This window comes from Pseudorasbora parva, chromosome 21 (assembly GCF_024679245.1).
Source record: "Pseudorasbora parva isolate DD20220531a chromosome 21, ASM2467924v1, whole genome shotgun sequence".
Taxonomy (NCBI): Eukaryota; Metazoa; Chordata; class Actinopteri; order Cypriniformes; family Gobionidae; genus Pseudorasbora; species Pseudorasbora parva.
This window is the reverse complement of record NC_090192.1, coordinates 24,763,048-24,782,889: the sequence shown is the minus strand read 5'-3', so window position 1 is coordinate 24,782,889 and position 19,842 is coordinate 24,763,048. Positions and strand designations below refer to the sequence as shown.

Genomic DNA, 19,842 nt, shown 5'->3' with positions numbered 1-19,842 from the left:
TCGAAAAACTGAATCTTTCCTAACCATATCCCTAACCCTATCCATAACTTGTCCCTAAAATCAGAGTGACATGTTGTGAATAACACTGATGTAGAAGCTCCACGCCTAGTAAGCCTAAACTTGACAAACTGTAAACTTGTCCCTCAAATCTGATTGGCCGATTGCAATGTTGTTCCAGGGTCAACAAAGATGTTGATCCAACAAAGATGTTGATCCAGGAATATGTTGCACTTGGTGAAATCAGGTTCTGCGCACCATCATCCAACTCACCCACACCTCTAAATCCTGTGAAGAAAAATGTATTTTTTAAAAAGACAACCATTAAGTTAAATAATCATGAAGTTGAAAGGAAGGTGGCAGTGAAAACACTGTATTTAACTGTCAGTATAAATGTATGAAGCATTTTCACTGTGAAGAAAACACACAGCTATATATCCTATCCGGATGTCAAATAAAAGAGAAAAGGAAAATAAATAATAAAACAAAAAAGAACGGACATTCCTGAACACACTTAATCCCTCTCAAACTGACACACTTGAGAGTAAAGTTCCACGTGGAGTTTTTAACAAGAGGCAAATGTCTACCAAGTCAATGCTGCCCCTTAGAGGCTACTTTCCGCAATTAACGCCGAATACATTGTTCTTGTTTGTTCACTCACAACGTACTTCGCAGGTCCACACATTTTCTGCTCAATAACATCCTTACTTAGTACTGTGAGTTTGACATTCTGGCTCTGTCTTCGATGTATGCTTAGATAGGTGACATGTTTTGGCCTGCTAACCACAGTTAATACGCGTTGAGCAAATATCCACCTTATTTTGGTCATCGTGCAAAACTCTGCTCCAGGTGAGGCTCGAACTCACAACCTCGGCATTGCTCTGCTTTGTACTGCTGTATAAGTACCGCGCGCTAACCGATTGCGCCACTGGAGCTCCGGCGACTCAGCGCAATAACACTGGTTATGAGCGATTATGTGGCCTCTTTCAAATAAGATCGAGGCGTGTCATCTCACGTCATTGGGTGTTGTTTGTCGCCTCCCTAAACGAGTCAAACAATTTTACCCTATTAAATATTGTATGATTAAATATAACATTTATATTGACGCAAGATGCTCATTTTGCAAAGTTCACACAGAGACCAGTTTATCATTTATTTTGGTCCTATTCAGTGCTGTCTTTTCATTTCTGTGTCTCAATGACATGTTCTGTCAATAAGATACAGTACAAACAGTAAGAGTGTAAATTTGAATCTTTTCCTCTCTTCTCTTGCAATACACTCACACATACACTAAGATGTAACTTACAATTGACAATAATGGTCATCAAAACTTTAGCCATAGTTTCCATCAGAACATCCCTCCAGAGTAGCTAAACTGTTAGGCTATTGACAACATGACTAAACAATTTGACTGTCTTATTCGTACCAATGACACAAGGACTTGTCATTCTGATGGCACTGACATGTTCATTGACACAGATATTTACTTTTGAGAGATGAACTAAGGATTTTGAGTAAGAGCCCTGTTGGAAAAACCAGCATAGACCAGCACCAGACCAGCATAAACCAGCATTGACCAGCATGGGAATTATGCTGGTCTATGCTGGTTTTTCCAGCAGGGAGAGTGGCTTTTGCAGGTTATCCATGTTTTGCTATTTGTACAAATTGTTTTGAGAAATGCACTTACTGTTTTGCAAATTGTGAGTTTGATTCGAGAAATGTACCAAAGTGAATGAGAAAAACAATTCACTTTTGTCATAAAATAAATTATAAAATAAATATACTGATTCTTATCCCATCACATTTTGTATTCACTTTCAAGAGACATATACAGAAAACATTTCACAGAAAACATTTCACATCAAACATAAGTGGATGATATGGCGATCTTCCTATTTCTTTATAAATAAGTTTTCGAGGACATATATTTCATACAAAGCCTAATCGGTTCACAAGTTCGAAAACGCATTTTGCCAAATGGAAACAAGCTTTCTCTCTCGCTGGCTCGATGATATTTCGTCGGCGTCAGGGAGCCGTTATCAATGCGGGAGACACGATCCGGACCTAGCTTCCGGAAGAAGTATGCACTTTCTAAGCCATTTAGATGCTTTTCACAACCAAATAGTAATCTCTATACGAAGACACAGTCCCCGAGAGAGAAAGAAATTGCTGATAAAAACCATCAATAAGATAAAAACCCCATAGGAAAATCTCGAGGGAACCACTGGCGAAATAGTTTTCCTGGTTTTGACGTCATGTCCACACGCGCTCTACTGTCCTGAAGTGACATCACATTTCGACAGAAATTCAGAAATTCACCGGATAGACTTGGTGAGAATATGTTGTGAAGTTGCTTTGCAATCTAAAATAATAACAATAATAACAACAAATAACTTGAAAACAAAGATAATTTGATCTTCAGTGTAGCTCGTTTCCTCTCAGGCTACAGCAAGTTGTAACGTTAAAATTGTTCTCTCTCCTCCACAACAACAACGTCTGCCCTGCATCGTTTGGTAAGTCTGAAAATGATTTTAATTTACTATTCTTCATTCTTTTTGCCAGAGACGGACTAAGGACTAATAATTAGCCTAATTAAAACATAATTTGGGGAGGATTTAGTCTAGAATTTAGACAGAACATCAGAACTGACAACGCCTCTTCTTTTTTTTATTGCGCAACCTAACATTAGTAGTGGAGAGTGGGGCACAAAATAACACTTTTTGACTGTAAATCCACGTGGGCTTTACATTAACCTTTTTTACACATTAATTTCACACATCTTTTAGTTGTAGGCTACAATTATGTGGTATTGTTTCGTTATTATAGTGTATTCTGCTAAGCCCATAGATTAAAGATTAAAATAATAGCAGATTTGTCTTTCTTGATTTAAAAATTGTGATGAAAATTTTACTTTAGCAATTTATTTTTGCTATGGTTAGCCAAATGTTCAGTAATATCTTCCAAAGGTTTTTGAATTTGGTGCAGTTTTCCCTCTATAGTTTTGTATTTGGAACTAGTAAATAGGCTACATAACGTGTGGAAAACCATAGTTTGTGCCCTGCTCAGTAAATAATGTGCGACTGATGTGTACATCAAGATTTTTCTGTTTTAGCCTATTTATTAACTTTGTTAACACAATATTAATGACCTTTTAGGTTGCATGGTCACCCCGATTTTCATCATGAGTAACATCACCTTCTGTGTGGAAAGTGAGACCATTGTGTCTTCCATTTTGAAGTACATTCTCATTTTGGAGTTCATCTTTGGGTTGCCTGGAATTGTGTTTACTCTGTGGATTTTGTTCTTCAAGTCTCCATGGAAAGCTTGCAATGTGTATCTCTTCTGCTTGGTAATATCTGACCTCCTACTCCTCACCGGACTGCCTTTCCGCATAGATTATCTCTTTCGTGGTAAAGACTGGATATTTGGTGAATCTGTTTGCCGCCTCATTCTGTATATTATATCTGTAAACTACTCAACAAGCATGGCTTTCATGTCAATTATAGCAGTGGACCGCTTCTTCAGGATACTTTACCCACACCATCGCATTTGTCGAATCAGTGTGAGACAAGCAATAGTGTTGGTTATTACAGTTTGGGTGGGTGTTCTTCTTCTTCGCCTTCCACCCGCCTTGAATCTGGTTCTCCCATCATCACAGAAAAACTCTTCAAAGCTCACATGCCATAGTTATCTCTCATGGTCATGGCCGTCGCTTCAAATGAGGATATATAATTCAGTACAGCTGCTTGAGGTCCTGCTAGCGTTCTCACTTGTGGTCTTCAGTTTTGTGCGTGTTTTCTCTCACGTCCACAGTCAACAGTCAAAGGGGGCACACCGCAGGGTGAAGCGGGCAGTGAGATTGCTTCTGTTTATTGTGATCATTTTTGTTCTGTGTTTCCTACCTACAGTCACATTTGGCATCTTCCTTCAAGTGTTTCCCTGTTCTCAGTCCCTCATAGTATGTCTTCATGCCTCTTTAGCTTTATCCTACATGAACTGTGCACTGGATCCCGTCATCTACTGCCACATGAATGCTTGGTTCCGCGACACCCTAAAAGGCAAAACCAACTCACTAGGGCTGACGAATTTCCAGATGAGTGCCAAGACGAACAGAAGAAAACCTTAATCTATCTAAAAAAAACCTGTTGTTTGTTATAATCATTGCATTTGGGAGAATAAAAATAACATTTGTCTTTCACCTTAAAGGGTTAGTTCACCCAAAAATTAAAATTATGTCATTAATTACTTACCCAAATGTAGTTCGACACCCGTAAGACCTTCCGTTCATCTTCAAAACACAAATGAAGATATTTTTGAATCGTTTGAATCATGAATCGATATGCTGATTCATAACCGTTCGAAACATTGTTTTGAAATCGGCCCATAACTATATGTCATTATTTAGTTTTTTTGTGCACAAAAACTATTCTCGTTGCTTCATAAAATAGGTGATATCAGGTAAAATGGGCAATTTATGGTTTGGGGGTCCTACCCCCTCTGGAATTTGAAGCCAATGACTGCAAAGGACTTCAAACTGTTGTCATAACTGTACTTGACAAGTAACAGGTGATTGAATTGGTTTATGGTTGCTATGGTCGGTGGGGCAATGATTCAAATCATTCTAACTCTATAATAATAATAAAAAACATGCACATAAAAAAAACTATGTACAATATCTGTCTTGATTGCATCCATCAGATATAATGCTGTTAGTTTGATATATTAACATATTTTTTTGAAAAGTTATGTTTTTCTTGGTGATTCATGGCTTAACCCACTAAGGTAAAATAGGCCACATGGTTTCAGCCAAAATGTGCTATCCTCTGTGTCACTCACAAAAACCACTGTGTGTGTGTGTGTGTGTGTGTGTGTGTGTGTGTGTGTGTGTGTGTGTGTGTGTGTGTGTGTGTGTGTGTGTGTGTGTGTGTGTGTGTGTGTGTGTGTATGTTTTTCTAGCCTGGTGGGGACTTCAACCTGAATGCACACAGACTCATGGGGACTCGTGTCACTGTTGGAACCTAAATTGAGGTCCCCATGGGTACAAAAACTTATAAATCATACATAAGTTATTTTGAAAATGTAAAAATGCAGAAGGTTTTGTGTGATGGGTAGGTTTAGGGGTAGGGTCAGTGTAGGGGGATATAATAGGGTTTGAACAGTATAAAAACCATAACGTCTATGGTGAGTCCCCAAAAAGATAGCCAAAAAGATAGCGCACCAGACGTGTGTGTGTGGCCTGGTAAACCCTACGTTATGTAAATGTCCCTACAAAGATGGCAATATCCGATATCCTTGTCCTTGTGGGGACATATTTTGGTCCCCATGAGGAAAACATCTTATAAATCACACTAAGTGCTGTCTTTTGAAAATGTAAAAATGCAGAATATTTCCTGGGTAGGTTTAGGGGTAGGGGCTGTGTGTGTGTGTGTGTGTGTGTGTGTGTGTGTGTGTGTGTGTGTGTGTGTGTGTGTGTGTGTGTGTGTGTGTGTGTGTGTGTGTGTGTGTGTGATGGGTAGGTTTAGGGGTAGGGGCCGTGTATGGGGATAGAATGTACAGATTATACATCATTATACATCATAAAAACCATTACGCCTATGGAAAGTCCCCATAAAACTTGGAAACACTGTGTGTGTGTGTGTGTGTGTGTGTGTGTGTGTGTGTGTGTGTGTGTGTGTGTGTGTGTGTGTGTGTGTGTGTGTGTGTGTGTGTGTGTGTGTGTCCGTACACACACACACACACCCACACACACACACACACACTCGCACACCGACCACCACGCACATGCACAGGACTCGAACACATTGACATCAGTTCATTGATCTAAGCTGTTCCAAAATTTACTTTTTTTAATTGCACAATTGAATATGTGGGTTTGCACCCAAAATGTGTGTTTTTTTTTAATGGCACACATGAATATGTTTGTTTAATGCAGTTTAAATGTCATGTGGCTGTTTAAGCAATTGTGTTTTAAAATTAAAATGGATGATAAATTAATGTTTCCCATTGCAGTTTGACTGGCCCATTTTACCTGAAACTGTTCATGCAAAAAAAGTTGGCACAGCTGATGTTTCAATAACTGTAGGGCCTTAATAATTATATTTTAGTACATAATTTCAACACAAAAGTATCAGAAAAAGTAATTATTAATCATAAAAACACATGGAAAAGGCATATATGGTATTGTATTATTGTCCCATGCGATTTACCAAAAAGTGGCCCAATTTACCTGATATCACCTGAATCATTGCAGTGAGATGGGCTTTGCATCTTTCGTGCCTTTTATGGGTCTTGAGAGAGGAAATGACATTGGTGTCAATAAGGGCCTGTCTGAGCTATTGGTTTGTGTTCCGAAGTTGAACGGAGGTCTTACGGGTGTCATTTTTTCATTTTTGGGTGAACTAACCCTTTAAAATTAATTCATTGAACAATTTACTCACCCCTCATGTTGATCTGAACCTGTATGACTTTTTTCCCCTGAAAAATGAAGACAACATTTTCAAGAATGTTTCAACTGTTTTTGTCCATTTAACCATTGCATGATGGTTTCACCAGTCATTACATATTTGGGTCTTTAGTGACCCGGATCTATATCTAAAAGGGATGGATCTCTACCTGTCACGATAATATAAAACTCTCCTGATATTAGAGCAACAATAACAGGAGAATAAAATAAAGCATAATTTGTTAACTTTTGGAGTTTGGAAGGGTTCCGTTTGAGCAGATGTTTTATATTTATTCACTGTCCACATCAGAGGTCATTTCGCATTACATTCAGCATCTGGCTCATATTCGAGATCTCAAACATACTCAAAACTATAATTTTCAACCTCTTCAAAATCAGTATTTTCATCGCTGAGACCTTCTTCACCTGATCCACCATCAAGTGACAGTGACAGTAATATTTGATTGTGTTCAGTACTTGCTCTAAATTGCTGAGCCATTTCAAGTTTTTCTAATGATACTTTCTATTTTTTTTGTTTTTCGCCTGCAGTAACTATGTGTGAAACATCAGTGTGTGTCATGTTTGGGGTCACCCTATATAAACACTGACTTTTAGATTAAAGACACATTTTTGATTAAAAACCAATTAAAATTAAAAAAGTAAAATTTTCAGCAATGTAGGATCTTAGAGAAATATGTTTTTTTTTAGTTTTGACAATTTTACACTTTATTCAAATTTGAGTATGGTTTATACAATTTAAATGGTATGGCTCCTTCTGTACTTTGTGATTTTGTTCATTTTCTTTCAAAAAAAAACCCTCAAGTAATTGTGTTGTTCTTTTTCATCAAATTTTTTATTTATTTTTTGCTGCAAAAGCTTCTCACTGAAAGCTTTACCAGAAGATATAAAAGGACATAAATCAATTGGTCGTTTTAAATTGAAATTCAAATCTTTCTTAAAATCAAACCAAATCTGCAAAAACTAATATGGTTGCAGTTTGATTGATTTCTTGGGGATATTTTTTATTTTTTCATTTTTTGGCCCTGAGAGTATGTGTGTGTATATATGATTTATTGTACGTTGGTATTATGTATTTTTATTTATTTATGTTGACCTGCCAGAAGACTGTGTGAAAATTACCCTGAAATTGTACAAATAAACAAAGTAAAGTAGAGACATTGTCACTTTGTGAACAAAGGGTAATTTCACTTTAGTCATTAAAATATTATATTATTGTTGTGCAGAAAAAAAATATACTTACACACCTCAGGTCGTTAGCGACCCTATACATTTTTTTACAAAAAATGAATGGGAAAACAGGCATTGTTTTAAAATTGTATTATTTTTTCTTGTTATATTGTTTATAATTAATTGATTGAGGCATATTAAGAAGTTTGATGTCTAACGTAAAAAAAAATGAATGAGGAGGAGGGTAGCTAGTAAATGACGTTCCGGGTCACAAAAGAGTTTGTCAATGTGGTCCAAAACAGCAATTCCAGACCCCTATTGTGTTCATTGTATTGTATTCAGTTATACATCTGTTTTAGAATGACATGAGGTAAAGAAATGATGACAGAATAATAATGTTTATGTGGACAGCTTGACCCTATAATTTCTATGTAATGTATATTTATATATCCAGCATACACAGACGTACAATCTGTACTGCGCTTTTTATTTAGCATTTTTTCAGTAAATGTGTGACATACAATGAAATACAACATAAATGTATGAGGCATTGAAAACAAAATAGCTTATTGTTCCACTGTCACATGCTATATACACAGCCGGGATAATAAATATTCCCTTAGCCAAATTTTAATTATGACTTCTGTCAAGGGTTAATTCGTCATTTCAATTGGTGATTGGCTTTCTTAGCACCCCCAAGCCAATAAATAAAACCCTTACAAAAATCCAAAGGGTATTACTGGCATCTGAAAGAGTCTTTAATGTCCAGGGGAACATTGGACGAATATTTAACAGTTGCAAAGACTGCTTTGACTTTCACAAATCATTACAACATTTCCAGTTAAAAGAATCTATTGAAACATGCTCTCAATTAAAACCACCAATTAGCCAGTAAACTCAACATACAATCCAGTCCTCGCATGAATACAATATAAAAACAGCTCACAAACTTGTACTTGTCATGATACGCACAGAAGATACAGAGAAATAAAGGAAACCATTCAATGCAGAGCTAACTGAATTTACAAAGAGTACACTAACACTTCTCAAAAGAGTCTGTTGAATGGTCAGCATCAGCATTGATCTGTACATGATACACATTTGTGGAACCCTGTAAGTTTAGTTCCCTCAGCCATTGATTTTCAGAGCCGACGTTAATAGTTGCTGCTAGGTAAAAGTGTTTAAGTTGAGCTTGTATTGAAACTTAATCAGCATACTTAGAAAGATATTGAAACGAGAGCCTTAATCTGCCATCTGAGGAGGTGCTGAATATACATGTATTAGTTTCTCAGTGGGTGGGCTGTTAGCTAAATGCTTTATTACCGTGAGCCTTTTATCCAGAGGAGGAAGCGAAAGTTCAGGAAGAAGTAGACTAAGAGGAATAGGGAAATCAGAAAATGCAAATGAAAATCCGAACGTAAAAATCGGAAACGATAAACTGATTGACTGGGGGGAAACAATGCAGACGAGGGTCAGTCATGGATGACGATTGGACCTCGCATCCGTAAACTGGGGTGAGGGGGCGCCAGTACAGGTACCTGCGCTGGCCCCTGGGGGACCCTGCGCAGGCTGATCTGCTCACATGGTTGTCTACATGCTCTTCTTAACTGTGAACGGGAGAGCAGCCTCCTGGCTTTCCTGAGAGGAACGGGAAAATAAAACATAACATCATTGTCTTTGGGAATGACATCATGCAAAACTTACATTTAACAAAGTGTTTTTTTTTTTGTTGTTGTTGTTGTTTTGTTTGTGTGTGTGTTTTTTTTTTTTTTTTTTTGCCTGAGCTGTATATAATTTATGGAAAGTACCTATATCCCCAAAAGCTATTTCAAAACTTTACTGTCTTTAGCAATGAATACAATAAAATGAAAAATGATCCTAAATTGTAATATTTCACAGTATTACTGTATTTTTTGTTGTTGTTGATAACACATGCAGCCTTCACACCAAGGACGATAACTATAATGATAACCACTAAAAATCGAGTCCACACGACAACTATAACAATATTGTTGGAATCACTTCAGAATGATTTTTACGATAAAAACATTGACAACCAATCAGAATCCTACCTGCTTGAAAGAGCTCGAGCGTTTAAAGCGGCATGAGGTCAAAACTTCAGCGCATGGTTAAAATAAACAGAACAATATTGTGCTAATATAGTTATAGTTATCTGTATAATTATCATTCTTGGTGTGAACTGAGCAGCATAAGAGGCTTCTTTCAAAAATATTTTAAAATCCAATATTAAAGTTAAATATATAGCCTAGCCTATGTGACCCATGGACCACAAATCCAGGGTCAATTTTTTGAAATTGAGATTTAGCCTATACATCATCTGAAAGCTGAATAAATAAGCTTTACATTGATGTATGATTTGTTAGGATAGGAAATATTTGGCCGAGTTACAACTATTTAAAAAATCTGGAATCTGAGGGTGCCAAAAAATAAATACATAGAAGAAGAAGAAGTTTTATTTATTAAGCGCATTTCCAAAGCTCAAGGTCGCTTTATTTAGTGTTAGACAACGCAATAAATATATATTGAGAAAATTACCTTAAAATTTGTCTAAATGAAGTCCTTAGCAACACATATTACTAATTATAATATATATTTATTTATTTATTTACGGTAAGGAGATTTACAAAATATCTTCATGGAACATGATCTTTATTAATATCCTATGATTTTTGGTATAAAAGAAAAATCGATCATTTTGAAGCATGCAATGTATTGTTAGCTATTGCCACAAATATACCCCCATGCAACTTATGTCTGGTTTTGTGGTCCAAGGTCATATCACTGCAATAATTTGAATGCTCATGAAACTTTTACGGAACTTCCTGTATTGTGCAATAGTTTGTGTGCAAACAGGATATTTCTAAAACAAGTAGAACACGCTCTGTCAATTTTTGCAAGCTTTGCAATGTGAGGGGGAATTAATGTGATTTTTGGCGATTATGGTTTTCCTGTGTGCAATAGGCTGCAATTGTGTTCAGCTTGGCACATGTTACAGATATAAGAGCTTGTAATTATTAAGCAAAATAATATTCATCAACATGACTTAGAGACATAAATAAGGTTCTACTCATGATGAGGTGCATATAACAAAAAGAGAAATGGTAGAATCGCCTGGGTCTAATGAATGAGGCCTACAGGCATCCACAGGGGACAGCTCTTAATGAAAGCACCGCGAGAAATATAATGACAATCTAGAATGTTCTGTGTACGTGTACTTGCATTTATAGCATCTGTTTACTTCATAAATGAGACTAAATTAACACAAAGACCTATTTTTCCACCACAGCCTAATGTGATTAGACTGCATGCTTTTGCACTGATGGATCTGATCAGTTCTTTTGCAAAGCGACCGCAAACTTTTAACGCTACAAATACTATAGTGAGAAACATTCAAATGTAAAGAAGGTTTCAGTTGACTATCTATTTAAACATCAACTCAAACATCTGAATGCAGAACTGATTGCAATTTCAGTGAAAGAGACTCATGACGGAGTGTGATGATGGCATAAAACCGCAAGAGAACCAGGCTCAGGCACAGACCAGATCCCATTTGTCTCTGGGTCTCCTGCCTTGTTAAAGGCTAATCTTTCAGAGCAGGGGCACTAAATTTAGCCTAGCATCCGCTCCAGTGCTGGAGGCCATAGGGAGCTGTGCAAGTCATGGCTCATATGGATGTGGCTGTAATGGAGAGGCATTTGTCTTCGAGCTTCAGCTCACATCTACTTCTCAATGCCAAATATATTAAAACCAAACCCCTTGCTGCTATGGGTGAGCTATTATGACTATCTGACTTCTATTTATCTGATCCACACTAAGCATAAAACACATTTTGCAGGTTGAGGTGTCAAAAGCCACCAGAATGGCGTTTTATATTAAGTGTACAGGTTTAAGGAGTTGTTAACTTCAGAATTCAAGTTTCCTGGTAATTTACTCACCTCCACGTCATCCAAGATGTTAATGTCTTCAGTCGAAAAGAAATGAAGGTTTTTGAGGAAAACGTTCCAGGATTTTTGTCCATATAGTGCACCTCAATGGGGTCTAATGGGTTGAGGGTCCAAATTTCAGTGCAGCTTCAAAGAGCTCTACACAGGGTCTTATCTAGCGCAAAGATCAGGCGTTTTCTTTTTTTTAACCACAAATGCTCTGATATGCAATGCACCGCGCATTACGTCATTACATTAGAAAGGTCACACGGGACGTAGGCGAAAGTACCCATCAAGTGTTTAAAAAGAGAATGTGCAAAGACTAAGTCAAGGCCTTCACAAAAAAAGGTAAAGCAACAACGTTGGACGGTTTTTAAGTTGGAGGAGAAAATGAGATGTTGTTTTGCCCTACCGAGATACTTTCACCTATATGTCACACATGAGCAAGAAGAGCATTTGTGGTTAAGAAGTATCTAAATTTTTATATTTTTTAGGAAATGACATTTGGGATCATGAAGAGCCCTTTGAAGCTGCATTGAAACTGGAATTTGGACCCTCAACCCATTGAAGTACACTACATGGAGAAAATCATGGAGAAATTAATTTCTTTACGGCTGAAGAAAGAACACACTGTACAAAAATATTTAGAAAAAAGGTTACCTGGTTGCCTTAAAATTTTGAGTTCATTCAAATTAAAATTTTGAGTTAATACAATGAACATTTTTTTGAGATTCGACGACCTTTATTAAAATATTATTCAAGATTTTGTAAGCATATTGGGTAATTGTGTGTGTTTTATTTCTGATGACACAGTGAAACATGCCATATTGTGCTATTTTCATGCTTTATCCAATTTTTTATGTGGTTCAGATACAAAAATATTTTGAGTTTCTATTTATTAAACAAATTTCCTTCATTGTATCAACTCAAATTTTTAATTTCAATAAACTCAACATTTTAAGGCAACCAGGTTACTTACTTTTTTTTTTTACAGTGCACATTAGATGACATGGGGGTGAGTACAATTACAGAAATTTTAATTCCGAAGTGAACTACTCCTTTAATTGAGTCTCTTTTGGTTATACATTTCATACATTTTGCAAGACTCCACAGGTAATGTGGTTTAGCCTTTGTGTACGGTGCATGCGATCTTACCATGATCAGGTGTCTAACAGCTGCAGCAACAAAACGAGACAAGCAAACAGTCACTAAAAAGGTAGTCAAAAACACTTTGATCCATGATACAACAGGGCAAATTGTATCCAATTTCCCCTGCTCAAAACAAATTATCTTTATTTGTAATTAATTAAATCTAGTTTATTTTTAGTTGAATCTAACTACAACTTCAGACACACTTCACATCCAGTCTGTACTTTAAACTCACTGCAAACAGGGATGTCAATCATTAGCATGTGAATGTGTAAAATTCATGCAGTCTTACATAGTTGGTAAAAAGTGAGCCAATAATGTCTGCGGCTCTTAATCCTTTTATATTTCATTTCAGTTTGACTGTTGACTGAGAATTAACAGCAAATATCAAGTTAATCTTTACTCCATATTACTGAGAATTGATTGAGGATGGCTGTGGAGACCATCTTCAGTCTAAACATCACTGCTGATATATTTCTCTATGCCTATACATTGTTATAAGAACATAAAAAAGACAATTCACAAAAATATGTATCTCTGCAAGGTAATAAGACAAGTACACTAGCAATCAAAAGTTTGGACACACTTAACTAAACAAAAAACAACAAAACACAACAAAACTCAAAACAAACCTTAAAAAACAACGCAAAGCAATGCAAAACAAAACACAAAACAAACCTTAAAATAAACAAAGTAAAGCAAAACAAAAATCGCAAAACAAACCTTAAAATAAACAAAAAATAATAGTAAAACAAACAGAAAAACTAAGCAAAGCAAAAACACACTGAAAAACCTTAAAATAAACAAAACAAGCATTAAAATAAACAAAAGTAAAACAAACAGAAAAACAAAGCACAGCAAAACAAAAAACACAAAACAAACCTTAAAATAAACAAAAATCTTAAGTAAAACAAACAGAAAAACAAAGAAAGGCAAAAACACAAAACAAACCTTAAAATAAACAAAAATCTTAAGTAAAACAAAGAAAGGCAAAAACACAAAACAAACCTTAAAATAAACAAAGCAAAACAAAAACACAAAAAACCTTAAAATAAACAAAAATCTTAAGTAAAACAAACAGAAAAACAAAGCAAAGCAAAAACACAAATCAAACCTTTTAAAAAAAACAAAAAACAAAAGTAAAACCTGAAAAACAAAGCATAGCCAAACAAAACAAAACACAAAACAAACCTCAAAATAAACTAAAGTAAAACAAACAGAAAAACAAAGCATAGCAAAGCAAAGCAAAAAAAAAAAAGATTGCAAAAAGGTAGCAAAAAAGGCAGCATAACTATGAACTAACAAAAGTATGGGGTTTAGTTTAAATTAACATAAAAGTTAAACCAATACGTTTATTTTATTTTTATAAATAACTTATTTAACAACTTGTCCGTTTCAAATAAATAAATACTAGGCAAAATGTAATCTTTAAAAAATGGAAAAATTAAACTGACAATTTGCCTAGAAAACTAATTTATAGCTTTTAAGCATAACAGGTTTCAGGATCACGAGAATCGTTGAAATCAGTCTTGTGTGCTCAAACTTTTGACTGGTAGCGTATGTGTGTTTGTGAAGTAAGTTACCTGTGGAGTCTCATCTCTCTGGATTAAAACTAACCTCAATCTGCATCAAAAGTCATTTGGTTTCAGTTGTCTCTCCATGCCACCACAGATGAATTGGATCATGGGTATTGTTAATTATAGGATCTTTGTTAGTGAAAAATTGACTCTGACGTCTGAGATTGACTGGCCCATTTCTTACACTGACAACTCTGGCTTAGACCCTCTTACCCACCACTGTCACTGGGTATGACCAATGCAGTAATTACACATGTGCCAATCCTGTCACCAAAATCAGTCACTCTTAGGTGAAGGTTGAATCAAAATGATGGAAATGTAATCAGATGTGTCATGCCATCTCAGGGGATAATCTCTGCAGGTGCCAATCATGAAAGAAAAAGGTAAGGGTTCCTTTTTGACATGGAGTGTGTCTGTCCTGCTGTTTTCTATTAAATTTGTCTCTAGGTTCTATATACGGGCCAGTGTATTTCAGTGTCCCTTAGTGAACAAGGCACGACAAGTTTAGGTTTGAGGAGTGTGATGCCATGGGAAATAGGGGCAAAATGGACAGCAAGGTTTGGATTGCACACCTCGTCTCTCGGGAAACCAGAAAGAAGCTGTCATCGGGAGCATCGATCCAGTTGGGTCGCCTCTTACGGATCATCAGGCCACTGGCACGAAGGTTAGAGCCACCGGTGCTGCTTCCATTATGCTGCTTAAAAAGCAAAGGAGATGGGCATCTTAAACTACTTTCAAATACTTTTAAACGTCACCCTGTTCTTGTGATTCAAAAAGAGTTTCTGACTGCAGTCAAAATGCCCTCAAAGGACCTAATTTTATAGATAGCATAAAACATTTGATTGATGTCTAGAACCCCAGGAGACTCCAGTTAAAGCAATAAGACACAAATCTATAAAAAACATAAGTTGAAAGAGCATTAGCAATAAAATATGTATATATTACACACATACAATTCCACATAAATACAGTTAGTGTGTTGTTGTTGCTAGGTCAGTTGTTTTCTGTGTTGAAATTGAACATTTTTCTTATTGAAAGCTGTAAAATATTCTTTAAAAAAAGTAAGAATTACATAGCATATTTACTGTCCATGAGTTTATCGTGGTAAATAATTTGTTTATTTATATAATAAGCATAATAATGTACAAACCGCAGGTTATTATAACCCTGTTGGTATATATTCTCCTTAACATATTCTCTTAAAAGTGCCCTAGAACGAGTTGAAGCAATATGTTAAATTGTTCTTTAATATCTACATAGAGGGTATGTGGCTTATTTAAGGGCAAAAATGGTCCAGATACAGTTTTACAGGTCCATTTACAACCCTAGAAATTGTCCCTAGGATGTAATGCTCTGTTTTTGCCTTATTTGGAAGAGTCATGAATATTAATGTTGAGCTCTGCTCTGATTGGCTTATTTCAGCAGCGCACAGCAGTTCAGTTGTTCAGCAAAGCGGCTCGTGAGTCCTGACAGAACACAAACCGACTGAATGACACTTTAAGCAGAACATCTCAAATGGAGATGGCTAAAATGCAGCTTACTTGTTTATCAGTGTTTTCAGATCCTCCTCGCGCGAGAGCAGGGGCGTCGGACTGGGGGGATAAAAGATACCGAGTAACCAGGGCCCGAGGCGGGGGGTGGGGGGGCCCTTAGAAATCAGTTTTCTATACATACACATACATGGTACGGGGGCCCAGCAAGATGGTTTGTACCCAGGGCCCAAAATTTGGTGCTACGCCGCTGCGCGAGAGAGCGCTCGCGTGCATATGGTTAACAGATTGTACATGTTTAGGTAAAACACCGGACAGTGTGTGTGTTCTTTTCACAGAAAAGCTCTGATTAGGGGATATAAATTACTGAAATATGGCAACCGCATGAACGCTCTACTTTCTCCTCCAACAAAACCAGTATACTATCCGGTGTTTTGGTTATACTTGGTACTTGGAGTTTCCTATTGTTACTGTACTAGCATCTTGCATTATCTAGACAATCCTGTCTCTCTAAGAAAATTTCAATTTAATCAGAAATTGTTTAAACAGTCAATAAGTGGATAAATCACTACTTACTGCTTGCAGGAATATGCAGGAATTGTAAATACCCCACTTTCTCCAGTTTAAGACGCTGAGCGAAGCTTGCTTGCAATGGTCCGAGCAAACGAACGATTTTGAAATAAATTGTTGTGGTATCCGATTATAATAAACATCAACCACGACTGTTGACATTTTTTGTCTGTGTGAAGGGTATGAAAAGTCCTCACGCCCCCTGCACAGCCTAGATTATTAAAACATGACATTTATGTCCATGAGAGCTGAAGGTGTTTGCTATCCTCGAGTGACTCTGCAGTCCTGATGATTCTGCTCCGTCAGTTCTGCCTGACCATGAACATGTTCAGACATATGTAAATGTTGGGGGGGTGCATATTAATGATCCCAGCGATTGTGTCACAGCTGGCGCTATGTTGAGAATCACTTATTTTTCCGTGGTGTTATTGATTCACGAGATTTACATAAGAAGTAGGAGGCTATGGTGTTTGAGACTCACAGTATGTGATGTCCATGTACTGAACTCTTATTATTTCACTATGGCAAGGTTAATTCAATTTTTCATTCTAGGGCACCTTTAACTTAGTTACTCCCCAACAAATACTAGATATGACATCTAATGAACTTAAAATCCACACACACACAAACAAAAGTCTTAACAAATTAGTTTTTTTATATTGGTGTCTTAAGTTTAAATCCAACCTGGGACCTATAAAATGTTTGGACCCACATGCAAAAGTAAAAATAATATCTATAGTGATAAACAACTGAAATAATAAAGCAACTTCTAATATTCTTCTTTTAGAAATGATGTGAAGACCCGTCCACTCTATTTACATTATCCATCTCATTTATGAACAGTGACTGCCTTTGTGTTTGTTTTGCCGTCTCTCACTTTTCATTTCCATTTTACCCAGCTGCAATAATCTGTGGTAAACCTCAGAGGCCGGAGATTGAAGCTGTCACCTGAACCAATTCAACAGTCTGAGGCATCAACAGACTCATTTGAATATGTTATGAGATGGGATCTCTCTCTCAGCAACACAAATGCTAGTAAATTATTGTCTTCCTGTCTGATTTAAGCACACAATAATACCTATTGAGTCCTTGTGCTTCAGTCTAGGTAGAGAGACAAGTACGCTTATCATTTAAAAGTTTGGACAAACCTACTCATCTTTATGATTATTTTGCAAACAAAATTAAACGAAGCAAAACAAAACAAAAACAACCGAACTAGACAAAAAAAACACAAGAAACAATCAAACAAAACACAAAAAAACAACCAAACAAAACAAAGAGGGATGGAAATTAGCACCCAGGATTTTTTGGGGGAAATGGACATTTTTATTTACCCACAATTAGGGTAAATAAAAATAGCATATTGTTTCACCTCATTGTAAACTTTGTTCAATGCATGCGAGTGCTGCCGTATGTTGGAATACGCCCAGTCATTTTCTCCATCATCGACCGGGTGTAGAGCAAGAAGACGTGAATGAGAACTCGCGTGCGCTGTGAGAAGATCTGTCTCTGTGCACTCGAAAGGGCGCACATGTCTCACAGCTCGTATATGCCTTAAATGAACTTTATACAGTCGAGAAAGACGACGCATATTAGACTGTTAGGTCTTAATGGGGCAGTAGCCTTTACTGCTGATAAAAGATAAGGACATAACTCACTGGTCTTAATTTAATAGCTTTTGTAAGTTGAATAAGGATGAGGCATCTTTAATTTAAACAGTTAAATATGCAGTTATTTTACATTTGATTACTTTATTCAATTTATTCACCTTTCTGCAGGCCAGTAGCCTGTACATTATTATTTAATGTACACATAAGTGATACACATATTTTATACTGTGCATTGTTGCAATGTGTTAAATCAATATTTGCATAATTTGCAATTGACTTATTATTTGAAACTTTAATATTAATTGATGCAATTGCAATGCCTTGATTTTTAGTAAAGTTACACAGTCATATCCATAAATGCAATGGTACTAATAATTGGCATAATTTCTTTCTGTTTCAGTTTTCGTCCATGGTTTTCTCTTTTTCGGTTTGAGCCAAGAACTTTGATTTCGGTGCATCCCTACTGACAATGTTCTGCTCGGTGTGTCGTCAACTGATTCCAAAGATGCCAAAACGAATAGTTTCATTGTTGGGACCAAAAACCTAAAACTGGAAGCCATAAACCAAGCATAAAACAACCATAAAAGACCACAAATCATCCAAATGCCACATCCAGGTAAAAAAAAGCGCACAGAGCAAAGAACCCTACTCATTTAATGAAATATCATCAGTTCATGGTTTGTGTATGTATAAGAGAGAATAAGAGAAAATGTCAGTATTTCATTGAGACTTGAGATTAAATAAACTGCATAAGTATAGAGCTTGTAGTATTAATTTTCACATGCAGTTACACATTGTTGGTTAAAAACAAGAAAGTGGCTGGTAAAAACATTTTGAACATTTTGTTCATAAACATTTTGAAATCCACCAGCCACAGTGGCCGATGAACAAAAAAGTTAATTTCCATCCCTGAAAACAAACAACACACCAAAACAAAACACAACACACACACAAAAAAAAGAACAAGAACAGAACTAAACACAAAAAACAACCAAACAAAACACAAAAAAACACAAAAAAAAACACACCACAAAAGCAATTAAATGAAACAAAAACAAACAAAACAAGAAACAATCAAACAAAAACAAAAAATAACACACACCAAAGCGAAGCAAAATACACCACAAAAACAATTAAATGGAAAAAAACAAAGCACAAAACAACCAAACCAAACAAAGCAAAACACACCATAAAAAAACATGAAACGATAAAAAAACACAAGCAAACGAAAACAAAACATACAAAAACAACCAAACAAAACATGAAATAGCACAACTGGAAGTATGGATTTATGTAATAAGTTATACAAATAAATATTATATTTTACTTCCATAAACTTTTTCACCAACTCTCAAATAAACAAATAAATAAAAATGAGGCAAAATGTAATGTTTTTACTTCATCAGTACAAATTAAAGCAAGTTATTGTCTTCCAGTCTAATGAAAGCACACCAATAATATCTAGAGACCTTCCTGCTTCATTCTAACCCAGTGACTCCCGTGAATCTAGTCATTTATACTTACCAAAATGGGTCCCACAATATGCGCTGGATTTTCTATGACGAAAAAAGGGTGTGTATTAGCATATTATAATCACATCCATCTTTGATATTATCTAAGCATGTATTTTAACTGTAAACCCACCTTGTCCTGGAGCACCGGCCCTCCTCTCTGCAGATTCAACCCGACTGTGGTGATGGTAGCTCCGTTTTCCCAACATGCCTAGCGGGCCATGGCTGGGAAGAGAGGACAGCAGGCGCCGTGGGGGCTGCACCTGTAGGCCAGGGGTGCGGTGAGGCCGCTGAACATGAGTTGCTGGACGAGACTCTGAAATGACAGCAGAATCAATGTGATCTGAGAGTTACAGCTCAATGG

At 36.4% G+C, this 19,842-nt stretch overlaps 2 protein-coding genes and 1 non-coding gene across 9 annotated transcripts in view; 1 reads left to right on the top strand and 2 right to left on the bottom strand.

Moving 5' to 3' along the window:
• Window positions 1-838: 838 nt before the first annotated feature.
• trnai-uau (transfer RNA isoleucine (anticodon UAU)) lies at window positions 839-932 on the bottom strand. Its single transcript has 2 exons — window positions 895-932; window positions 839-874 (listed from the first exon to the last, which is right to left on the bottom strand). It is a non-coding gene; the product is annotated as a tRNA-Ile (tRNA).
• A 1,073-nt stretch (window positions 933-2,005) lies between these two features.
• On the top strand, window positions 2,006-5,193 carry hcar1-4 (hydroxycarboxylic acid receptor 1-4). Its single transcript, XM_067430290.1, has 2 exons — window positions 2,006-2,510; window positions 3,153-5,193. The coding sequence occupies exon 2, from the start codon at window positions 3,158-3,160 to the stop codon at window positions 4,121-4,123; it is 966 nt and encodes a 321-aa protein (XP_067286391.1). The 5' UTR covers window positions 2,006-2,510; window positions 3,153-3,157; the 3' UTR covers window positions 4,124-5,193.
• Window positions 5,194-8,093: 2,900 nt separating this feature from the next.
• mta3 (metastasis associated 1 family, member 3) overlaps window positions 8,094-19,842 on the bottom strand; it is a 48,063-nt gene continuing 36,314 nt past the window's right edge. For 2 of the 7 annotated variants that reach the window (XM_067430286.1, XM_067430284.1), the window contains exons 16-19: window positions 19,612-19,794; window positions 19,492-19,523; window positions 14,870-14,994; window positions 8,094-9,265 (exon numbers count right to left, since the gene is read on the bottom strand). In XM_067430286.1, coding sequence (XP_067286387.1) covers window positions 9,100-9,265; window positions 14,870-14,994; window positions 19,492-19,523; window positions 19,612-19,794 — 506 coding nt within the window. In that variant the 3' untranslated portion in view covers window positions 8,094-9,099. Of the gene's footprint in view, window positions 9,266-12,726; window positions 12,747-14,869; window positions 14,995-19,491; window positions 19,524-19,611; window positions 19,795-19,842 lie in introns of all 7 variants that reach the window. The other 5 variants (XM_067430289.1, XM_067430285.1, XR_010900270.1 and 2 more) reach the window with 4 other exon arrangements.